The sequence below is a fragment of the Sarcophilus harrisii genome, chromosome 6 (assembly GCF_902635505.1).
Source record: "Sarcophilus harrisii chromosome 6, mSarHar1.11, whole genome shotgun sequence".
In the NCBI taxonomy this organism is placed as follows: Eukaryota; Metazoa; Chordata; class Mammalia; order Dasyuromorphia; family Dasyuridae; genus Sarcophilus; species Sarcophilus harrisii.
In genome coordinates, this window is record NC_045431.1 from 173286280 (window position 1) to 173298558 (window position 12279).

The following is a 12279-nucleotide window of genomic DNA, read 5'->3' on the forward strand; positions in this document are numbered from 1 at the left end:
AAATAGCATGACTTGCCTCCAGTGATATGTGTCACAGCATGTGTCACAGTAGGAATTTGAACCCAGTTTTTCTGGCTTTAAGGCCAGTTCTCTATCTGCGATGCTGACTGCTTCTCAATGAAATAGGAGATCTCAATCTTTTTGTGTATTATGGACCAATTAACTGGCAATTTGATAAGATCTGTGGACCCCTTTTCAGAATAAAGTTTTCAATTGCATAAAAATTTGTATAGGATTACAAAGGATTACATCAAAATATGATTATGTATATGTTTTTAAAGACAAGTTCATGGATTCCAAGTTAAGAACCTTCATTCTAAAGAGTGATGGATAGGATTCCTTCCTCACACAAGCCCATTATTAAAAAAATACTTAATCAATACCTATTGAAAAAAAACCCCACAAAATAAAACAACTCTGTGGTACCACGCTTTACCTAACAAATTGGTTAACATGACAGAAAAGGTAAATAATAAATGTTTGAGGAAATGTGGGAAAATTGGGATATTAAGGCATTGTTGGTAGAGTTGTGAACTGATTTTATCATCATGGAGAGCAATTTGGAATTATGTCTAAAAGGCTATAACACTATGCATGTCCTTTGATCCAGGAATACCACTACATCTATATATCAAAGACATTAAAAGGGGAAGATGTTAGAAGGAAAGGATCCATCTATACAAAAAAATTTATAACAGTTTTGTGTGTGTGTGTATGTATGTGGTGGCAAAGAGCTGGACATTGCGGACCTGTCCATCAAATGGGGAATGGCTAAAAAGTTGTTGTATATGAATGTAATGAAATATTACTGTGCTGTAAAAAATGATGGGCAGGCTTATTTCAGAAAAACCTAGAGAGACTTATAGCAAAGAGAATTGAACAGAAACAGGAGAATATAGTAACAGATGTACAGTATGGTGATCAACTATGAATGATTTATCTCTCCTCAGCAATCCAATTATCCAAGATAATCCCAAGGGTTTCAAGATGGAAAAATGCCATCCACCTCCAGAGAAAGAACTGATAGAGTCTGAATGTGGATTGAAGAATACATTTTTATATTTTCTCATGGTTTTTCCCCACTTTTGGTCTGTGTCTTTTTTTTTTAACAATATGACAAATATGATGTTTTGCATGATTGAACATGCATAACCTATCAAATTGTTTATTGTTTTATGGAAGACAGAGCTGCAGGAGGGAAGGAGAAAATGTGGAGCTCCATTTTTTAAAATTGTTTTTACATGTAACTAGGAGAAAATGAAATTTTATCCAAAAATAAGTGTCCATTGAATTGAATTGTAGTCTCTGCCATGCCAAATGTCCACCATTTTTCTTTGTATAAGGTCTTTGATGCATACTTGGCAATACTATTTTAAAAGCAGCATGTTAGGTCTATAAAGGTAGTAAGGCCAAAGGTTATACTGAGAAAGGATAAAAGTAAAATGAGAAAGAGAAATGAAGACTTCTTAATATCACCTTAATATCTCTGGTTATAGCTCATTACATCAAACTGGATTTCTTTGAGACAATGTGCTACATTAATCATATTCTACTGGAGGCTACTGTCAAGTCAGGAGGTTTGTAATTTATCCAGGTTCAGGATAGGTTCTGGATTGCATCTCTCTGAGTTATGAGAGTCCTCCACTGAGTACATACGGATATAGTAGCTTGAATGCATAAACATTTCCATTTGGGGACAAGCCAGAGAAATGTTAGCCTTTACTGGTAGCTGCGGCTAGGAGTATAGAATATATGCATAAAAAGTCAAGCTTTTTTTTTTAAATCATAGAGAGAATGAGAGAATTCATATCCCTTAAAAGGTTATTTATCACTTCCATCACCACAAAAAAAATCAACTCTATAATGTTTCATGCTTTTAGGTCCGATTGCTAACTTACAAATATACTTAAAGACTTATTGACCCATTGACAATTTTTGAATCCTTATGTGGCAATTGGGGGGAAAAGAGTCATCTTCTAATGTGAGTCAGTTTGATATAGTTGCTGACCATGGAGCCAGAAAGATCTGAGTTCAAGATCTACCTTAGACATATTTGGATTGTGTAACCCTGGCCAATTCACTTCAACTCAAAGTGTTCTCTATCTAATTCTTTCCAATTCTGATTTACACAGAAGATGCTGACTGGCATTGATTGAAGGTGGCCATTTATCAAGAATAATCCTATTCCAGTGAAATCCTAACTGTAGTCCTTATTCTCTGTTGAGAAATAGTATGGGCATGAGGGAAAGAGAACTATTTGATTTCATAAAACATGATTAATTTTAGCTTTATTTTGATTTAACATCCTTGGATATAACCTTATCCAACTAATGGATAAAAATAAATTTTAAAAAAGCAGTAAACAGTATTAAGAATAACAAATGAAAAATAAAAATAATATAAGAATCATTAAGCTGTTCACTGGTATCCATTTGGAGATTATTATTATAACCTTTCACTAGTTGGAATATGAAAGTCAGCCTAAAACTTTTAGGATTAAGAATCCATTGTGATCAAAACAGGACCTAGAAGAGGGCGTCCCAAATTACAAGTGAGTTGTGAAAGAATATAACTCATTAAACCAGTGAAGGAATTACTCCTCCAATAGCCTAAAAAGGAGAGAAACAAGTAGAGAGAGCTTCTCTTCTTGAGGGGAAAAAAAGTACCCAAAGATGGCCCTGAAAGTCTTAGCCCTGGTGATTTCAAGCAGAAATTACAGGCAATAACATCCTTACTAAGTCTCTACTAATCCTCAGGCACTTGCTTCACTTGGATATGAGCCAAGTTTAAATAGAATATTGATGAAAATCCTTCTCTAGGGGCAGTTAGATGGCACAGTGGATAGAGCACCGGCCCTGAAATCAGAAAGATCTGAGTTCAAATCAGGCCTCAGACACTTAATACCACCTAGGTGTGTGACCCTGGGCAAGTCACTTAACCCCAATTGCCTCAGCAAAAAAGAAAAAGAAAATCCTTCTCTGATGCCTCTCTATTTGGATTCTCAAAGGCATCATCTTTGGCAGATACCACCAAGATAGAAAGCATCATGATATCATAGCTTGAAAACTAGAAGGGGATCTCAAAGGCTATCTAGTCCAATTCTCCTCACTTTATAGATGAGGAAACTGAGGTTCAGAGATTGGAGCTGGAAAGGACCTTAGAGCTATCTTTTACAATCGAGGAAATCGAAATCCAGGGAACATAAGCAACTTTGGTGTTAGTATTCAATCATTTCAGTCATGTCCAACTCTTTATGACCCCATTTTGGGTGGTTGTTGTTTTATTGTTCTTGTATTTTGTTTGTTTGTTTTGGCAAAGATACTGGAGTGGTTTGCCATTTCCTTCTTCAATTCATTTTATAGATGATGAAACTGAGGCAAAAAGAGTTAAGTGACTTTCCTGGGGTCACTTAGTAAGTGTCTGAGGCCAGATTTTAACTCAGTGATGTTCTATCCACTGCAACTGAACCATTTAGTTGTAAGAGGTAGGATTTAAACCTAAGACTTCTGGTCTCAGAGGGAGTTCTTTTCTTTTTTCTATTCTACATCCATGTGGCACTGTCATGGAAGATTTGTTGTGTGGACCAAATTGACTATATGCACTGATCACGTTTATAACTACAAAGGAGCTGTGATCTGTAGTGATAGAATGAGGAATAAAATTGAAGATCCTAGAATTCTTGACACCTCTAGAAAAAATCCTGACCTTCACCCATTTCTGTGATAAGTAATCTGAAATAGGCAGAACATACCTGCTGATATTTAAACAAAACTCACAGACCAACAACAGAGCACTTGAACAAAATGCTGGGTGTGGAGGAAGGAAAGCCTGGGTTTGAATTACATTCCTGACCTTTACTAGCTGGGTGACCCTGAACAAGTCCCAGAACCTCTCTGGGCCTCAGTTTCTTCATTTGTAAAATCAGCTGGACTTGAACATAAAGTTTACTTCCAACTCTACATCTATGATTGTGTAATTCTGGGAACCTATGAGCTATGGATTATAATTATGGATAGCTTAAAAGTTGTCTAGTTGGGAGACCCAGTAGATATTCTTGGCAGACATTCTCCAGAAAGCCACAGCCCTGCAGTGTAGAGATAGGAGATGAAGGGTGGGGAGAGGATTATATTCTACAAGTAGGTAGGAGCATGGAAAACATTCTATAGCTTAGCAGATTTTTCATAATTAGCAAAATGACCATCACCTCTTTCTTATCAGATGGGATTATATTTTATTCCCCCTCCACATACTCTGTGATCCAGCTACTCTGGTCTATTTGCTGTCTCTTACATTCCAGTCTTTGGATGGGCTGTCCCCCATGCTTGGAATTCTCATTCTCCTCACCATCATCTCTTAGAATTCCCAGCTTGCTTTTAGACTCAACTCAAGCACTATCTTCTTCAGGAGATCTTTCCCAGTCCACAAGACTACTAGAGACTTTCTTTCAAAGGTGATCAATCAAATTCTTATATGCATATATTATTTATATGTTGTCTCCCCCATTAGAATGTAAACTCCTTGATGGGAAGGGATTGTTTTGCATTTTTTTTTTTTTGTATTTCGAGTAAAATAATGGAATGTAGTAAGGACTTAATAATTGCTTATTTATTGACCAAATCTCATATTCCCTTTCTTTCTGTAATCATTTTCTTTTAAGAAGTAATGAGTGAAATGGTCAAATGGAAAGAAAATCTTTGCATCAGATTTGTCCCAGAAGAATTTGGTATTTAAGAAATACCAACTATATATGTAATCATTTGCATATATGCAAACATATGTGTATGTATGTATATGACTAACAGCCATTCTCCAATACATAAGAATTCAAAGAATATGAACAAATTCTTCTTAAAAGAAGAATTGCTAGCTACGATGACGGGAAAAAAAAGATGATAAACATTGTAGGAGATGTGGGAAAACTGGAACACTAATACATTGTTGGTGGAGTTGTAAAAAGATTTAACCATTCTGGAGAGCAATTTGGAACTATGCCCGAAGGGCTACAAAATTGTATATACCATTTGATCCAGCAATTTCTTTCCTGGATCTGTATCCCAAAAAGATAACAAGAAAGGGAAAGAAACTGCATGTGCAAAAATGTTTGTAGCAGTCCTTTTTTGTAGTGGGAAAGAATTAGAAATTGAGTGGATACCCATCAGTTAGGGAATGTCAAGATAAGTTATGATATATAAAGATAGTGCAATATTATTGTTCTGTAGGCAATGAAGCGCAGGCTGTTTTCAGAAAAGCTTGGAAAGACCTACGTGAACTCACGTAGAGTGAAGTGAGCAAAGCCAGGAGAACATTATACACAGTAACAACAATATCATATGATAACCAACTGTGATGGACTTGGCTCTTCTTGTTAAAGTGGTGATTGATAGCAATTCCAGTAGAATTGGCATGAGATGGAAACTGAATGTGGATTGAAGAATGATGTTTTCACCTTTTTGTTTATTTTTCCTTTCTTATGTTTTTTCTTCCCTTTGGGAATGATTTTTCTTGTACAACATGACAAATATGGAAATATGTTTAAAAGAACTGCACATGTTTAACCTATATCAGTTTGATTGGTGTCTTGGGTGGGAGGAAAGTAAGGGAAGGAGGGCAAAAAATTTAGAATTCAAAGTTTTTCAAAAATGATTTTTAAAAAATAATAATTTTTTATTTTTCAGAATACATGCAATGATAGTTTTCAACATTCACCCTTGTAAAAACTTGTGTTCCAAATTTTCCTCCCTCCCTTCCCTTCTCTCCCTTCATTTAGACAGCAAGTAATCAAAAAGTGTCATTTTTCTAAACATATTTCCACAAAAAATGAATGTTGAAAACTATATATGTATTCGGAAAAATAAAATACTATTAAAAAAATAAAAAAAGAAACAAAAAAGAATTGCAAAATATTCACAACCATGTTACAGAATGCTTCTAACTAATAATAATAAGAGAAATTCAAATAAAAACAATCTTAAGGTTTCACCTCACACCTTTCAAATTAGAAAAAAAATGACCAAAAAAGCAATAGTTAATGTTGGAAAAATTGTGGAAAAAAGGCACCATAACAAGAAAGCTACATAGCATAATGGATAGAACACTGGGCCTCTAGTCAAGAGAACTTGAGCTCGAATCCAATCTCAGCCTTTTCACCTACTTTATTATGGGCAAGTCCTATTGCCTCAGTTTTCTCATCTATAAAATGAACTGGAGAAGGAAACGGCAAACTACTCTAGTATCTTTTCTAAGAAAACCCCAAATGGAGTCACAAAATGTCAGACAAAGCAAATTAATCAAACAACAAAAAGCATACTAATGCATTCTTGGTGAAGCAATGAGATGATACAACTGTTTTAGAAAGAAACTTGGAATTCTACAAATAAAGTGATTAAATGTCCATATCCTTTGAACCTGATACTCCATTACTGAGCTTATATCTCAAAGAAGCCATCAATAAGAAGAAAGTTCCCACATATTCCAAAATATTTATAGCATCACTTTTCATAATAGCTAAGAATTGAAAACAAAGTACATCTCCATCATTTAGGGAATGGCTAAATGAATTATGATACACGAATGTAATAGAATAGTTCTGTTATAAGAAGCAATGTGGGGGCAGCTAGATGACACAGTGGATAGAATGCTGGTCCTGAAGTCAGGAGGACCTGAGTTCAAATTCGGCTTCAGACATTTAATACTTTCTAGCTATGTGGCCGTGGGCAAGTCACTAACCTCAATTGCCTCAGAAGAAGAAGAAGAAAAAGAAGAAGAAGAAGAAGAAGAAGAAGAAGAAGAAGAAGAAGAAGAAGAAGAAGAAGAAGAAGAAGAAGAAGTAGAAATGTGTATGATGGAATACAGAGAAGCATTAGAAGATCTACATGAATTAATGCATACTGTCCCAGGTAGAGCCAAGGAAAAAAATATACACAGTAACTACAGCAATGTAAATGAAAAATCAATGACACCAAAACATCAAAAATGAATGTAAAAAAGTATAAAGATCCAGCAGAATTTGAATGAAGAGATATAGAAAATCACTCCCAAATCAGATATTTGTGGAGGTGAGGGCTCCTCCAGAATTATATGTTATACACAATCTTAGACTTTTCCTAGTATATGAATCAGTTGCACTGACTTTTATTTCTTTTCTAAAAAATGCTATTTGTTATATAGGATGGATTTCTGGCAGGTAGAGTGATACGATAAGGGAAGAAACCCCAGAAAATATCAACAAAAACTTATTTTAAAAAGTTAAGAAGTAATGACATGATCCAAAACAAAATGATTGGAGAAGAAGTTGTGACTAAAACCCTCTGAACAGAGCCCCTTTTATGCTGTGTCTAGAGGGGTGAATGTCATCAATTTAGATAACAATGTGGTGTTTGCATTCCTATAGATTTTAGTCAAAATCCACAACTGATTACAAGCTGGTCAGCATAAGACAAAAAGTCCAGTTAAGCAGGGTCCTGGCCCTAGCCTTATGATCCCTAAATTCTTCAGCCTTATTCTGATTAGATGAAAATACCACTGGTGTTATTCAAGCTGCCATTTTGAAGGAAAAAAGAGATAACAATGTATCCCTCAAAAGGATAGGAAAATCTCAAGGAACATGAGTCCAACTAGCCAGAAACAGGTTGGGTAAACAAAGATTAAGTGGAATACAAATTTTAAAAAATCAAAAGAGGCAGCATGCCTTAGTGAATAGGAGATTGGATTTGGAGTCAGAAGAGCAGGGTGTAAATCCTACAGGCCTCAGACACCTATGTGACTGGGCGAGTAGCCCAACCTTTCTGGTCCTCAGTCTCCTTATTTGTAAAATGAAGTGGTTGGATCCACTTCTAAGGCTTTAAATGTCTCATCCCAGTGAACCTTGGATAAAAGGATTGTGTTGCTGTTGTCCTTGCTGCAATTTCTTCTCAGTAAAAAGAGTCCAGTGACCCATATCATCCCCTCTTCTCTTCCTGCAAATAGCTGCAGTAAATAATTCACTGGACAAACAAATAAATGAAAACACATGACTTTCATCATAAGTTCTGGGAGTCACAAGGGATCTTTCCCAATGACCAACAGCTTTGACATTTATAATATTGTGTACTCTGCAAGGCTGGGGCTTCTCCAAGACCAGGAAAGTGATCCTGAGCAGGCTGTATTTACTCAGGAAGTAGACAAATGAATTGAGAAAGCTTTTCAAGGAAAGTGGGAATAAAGATTTTTCAGGCAAATCTTTTGTTCATTTGAAATTTCAGTCACTGATCATTTATTAAGCACCTACTATGTCTTTATATACATATATGGCTATCTTGTATATAGTGCTTTAAAGTTTTCAAAGTACTTTACATCTTATTCTCACAGCAACCCTAAAAGGTTGGTACAATTAATATACACATTTTACAGGTGGGAAATGGAAGTAGACAGCAGTGAGGTTACCTGCCCCAAGTAATACAGCTATTTAAGTGTCTAAGGCTACATTTGAATTCAGGTCTTCTTTATCTCTTATCTACAGGGCCTACTGTCTAGCTATCTCTATAAACCCTGGGTTTATAGTACTGAAGAATAAAGACAGAAACCAAAGACAACTCTTTCCCCCAAAACAAACAAACCAACCTAATCCCTGTTGTCTTGAAGCTTTTGGTTTTGAGTGCAGTCTAGGCAAGGGGAAGATACCATGCACATATATAAGTGTATAAAGAGCAAATACAAAGGGGAGAGGGGTGGCAGTTGTGAAAACAGGATAGGCTTTATGCAGAAGATAGGTCTTAAAATGTATCTTGCAGGAGAAGAAGGCCTCTATGAAGTAGAGGCAAGCAGGGAAGGCCCTCTAGGAATGGAAAACAACCAGTACAATGAAAAAGAGAGAGAGTATTGTTTGCCTTCAGCAGTGAAAAGTGGAGTAATATACAATTTGGCTGAAAAGAGAGGTTGATAGCCAAGATCTTTTAAAAATATTATGATAGACATCTTTTGTTTTAACATTACTTACATTTCCTACTAGCAGCCAGATAAATAGAGTTTTGGGCTTGGAGCCAGGAAGACTTCTCTTTCTAAATTCAAATCTGATCTCAGGTACTTACTAACTTTTTGATTCCGGGTAAGTCATTTAACCCTATTTGCCTCAGTTTCTTTATGTGTCAAATGAACCTGAGAAGAAAATGGCAAATCACCCCAGTATCTTTGCAAAAAAAAAAAAAATCCCAAACGGGGTCACAAAGCATTCAACATGACTGAAATGACAGCAAAGCAACAAGGAGTTTATTGACTTAGGGAGTGACATGGTTAGGTCTGTATTTAAGGAAAATCATTTTGGTAGCAGTGAATTCAAGAAGGAAAAAGATATGAAGTGGGAAGAAAATTCTTTTTAGAATTTACCAACAACAAGAACAAACAAACAAACAAAAAACAAATAGGGAAATTTATAAGAAAGAAGAATTTAAGTGATAAGATAGTCAGTTCTATTTTAAATATGTTCAGTTTGAGATATATCCTGGATATCCAGATTAAATTCATTTTGCTTGACTTTGTATATTTCTTAAAAGGAATTTATTTTTCTTTTCCCTTTTTTTCCTAGGGGGGAATTGAAGGGAGAAAAAAATACATTTCTGTTAGGTTTTTTTTTTTTAATAGAGAGATGGAGTGGTGCTAATAACGTGGGATATCATATTTACTTTCAAATGAAGTCATTGTGGTATTAGCTTTACTTTTGTTTTTATTGTTTGCTCATTTCAATCCTGTCCTACTCTTAATGACCTCATTTGGGGTTTTCTTGTAAATGATACTAGAGAGGGTTGTCATTTCCTTCTCCAGCTCATTTTAAAGATGAGGAAACTGGGGCAAACAGGGTTAAGGGGCTTGCCCAGGGTCAAAAAATTAGTAAGTATCTAAGGTCAGATTTGAACTCAGGCAGAGGAGAACTTCCTGACTCTAGACTCGGCACTTTATCTACTGCAGTGCCACCTGCTGCCTACTTTTTGTTTTACTTTGTTACAAGAACTCTCCCAGGGAGTGAATGTGATCTGCAAATTTTTGTAATGTAAAAACAAAACACATCAATAAAATATTTTAAATGAAAAAAAAAAAGACATGTCTAAGAGGTAATCACAATTAAAGGGTCAGACGCCAGTCTGGACTAAAGCTTGGGAGAGAGAGTAGAAGTGGGGAGAGGGAACTGTAATTCATCTGCATGGAAATGAACATTAAATTTATGGGAATGGATGATGTCCATTGTGTAGAGAGAGAAGAGAGATAAGAATGGAGCTCTGGAGCACTCCCACAATTAGAGGATGTGATATGGATGATGTAAAGGAACTTACAACAAGGCAGTCAGATAGATGGGAAGACAGGGGACAGAAGTGTTAGAAAAATAGGGTTAAAGACACAGAGTTTGAGAAGGATGAAGACTGAAAAGCTGATTAGATTGGGCAATTAAGGAATCATTGATAACTTTAGACAGAGCAGTTTGAGGTGAGAGATTAGAGCAGAAGATTGATTGGAAAAGGTTGAGAAATGTGTGGCAAGAAAGGATTGGAGGTGACCAAGGCCAATAGGTTTTCCAAGGAGTTTGCCTGAGTGAGGGAGGAGAGATACAAGATTGATTGAGAGGAAGGGAACATCTAGTAAAGGTTTTTCTAGATGGGAAACTTGGGTATATTTGAAGGTGGTAGAAAACCTCATAGAGAGAGGTTGAAAATTAGGAGCAAAGGGATGGAATCAAAAATAAACTATGAAGCCTTGGCCTTGGTGTAAAGTAGGACAACTTTGTTATCAGACACTAGAGTGAAGGAGATGAAAACCAAAGAAGAGAGAGCTTTTCAATTAACCAGAGTAATCAATCAATTTCAATCTAATTCTATCCATTGCCCTCCGGTATCACTGCCTTGCCATGTATACTTCAATGGAACTATGAGCCATGAAAGATTATCCAAGGGGACAGATAATGGAGAGTTCTGACAAAACATGATGCCCTGAAGAAGAAAATACAGCATTTCCTTCAACTATTTTTTAAATGATTTAAAATGATACAATCAGAAGCCAAAAATGGGTCCATGACACACAAAAACACTAAGAACTCTAGACCAATGGGACATAAGATGTACTAGACACATGTCAATGAACAATAACAAGAGTAAACAGCATTTCTAAAACATTCTAAAGTTTACAAAGTGTTATCTGACATAACACCAGGTGGAGAGAGAAAGTCAGGAAAGGCCTTCAAGGAGAAAGTGCTTCCTGACAAGAGGTTGGAAAGAACATAGACTTTTAAGAAGTATGGGGTAGAGAGAAATGTTTCCCAGATATGGGACAAAGTCTGTGTGAAGACATAGAGAGACAAAGTAGAAGACCAGAGAGCTGGTCAGTTTTGATGAAATGCCATGTGAAGTAATATGAAATATCTGGAAATAGGTGAGCTCTCCCATTTACAATGGCTTTTATTGAAATGACTGGATGCTTCTTTAGTTCCAAATCACCCTAACCTACTCCAGCTCATAAATGATCTGTTGCTCATTTGAGTATTGCCAAGAATCAAAGCCTGCCCTTACCTTTTAATAAGTATTTGGAGAGAATCAGTGATGCTTTCCATAAGTTTGATGACTTCTGAGTAGGTGAGATCTGCACATGGGGTGCCATTGATAGAGACCACTTCATCCCCTTCTTGTAAACCAGATCTTGAGGCTTTGCTCTTGCCACGAATCTAAGGGGTTTTAAAAAAGGAAGAGAACATTCACAATCTAATAATTTTAAAAATGCTATCTTTCTATAGGAAGAGGGGTCATGTGTTTATTCAACAATGTAGAAGAGTAGAAAGAGTCAGGTGGTCAATAAGCATTTAACAAGCACTGTATAACCCGCAGTGTGCTAAGTACTGGCATATAAAGAAAGGCAAAAAATGCCTCTGGCTCTCAGGTAGCTTACATTTTTTTTTGAGGTAATTGGGGTTGTGACTTGCCCAGGGTCACACAGCCAAGAAGTGTTAAGTGTCTGATGCCAAATTTGAACTCAGGTCCTCCTAACTTCAGGGCTGGTGCTCTATTCACTGCATCACCTAGCTGCCCCAAATAGCTTACATTCTAATGGGAAACAAACAACAATATAGATATGATACATAAAGGGCAGATGGAACACAATTTGAGAGTACTGACAGGGGGGAATTGAGAAAGGCCCCCTACATAAGGCAAAGCTTGTGCCAAGTCTTAAAGAAATCTAGAAAGCTATGAGACAAAAGCTGAAGGGGAGAAAACATTGCAGGAGCAAGGCAGGGAAATAAGAAATGGGGTGCTCATCCAAGGACTA

At 36.3% G+C, this 12279-nt stretch overlaps 1 protein-coding gene across 1 annotated transcript in view; it reads right to left on the bottom strand.

Moving 5' to 3' along the window:
- The window catches only part of SYNPO2 (synaptopodin 2), a 208594-nt gene that overhangs the window by 39893 nt on the left and 156422 nt on the right, over positions 1–12279 (bottom strand). The window contains exon 2 of the mRNA XM_003772778.3: positions 11529–11680. Within this exon, the coding sequence (XP_003772826.2) occupies positions 11529–11680 (152 nt within the window). The remainder of the gene's footprint in view (positions 1–11528; positions 11681–12279) is intronic.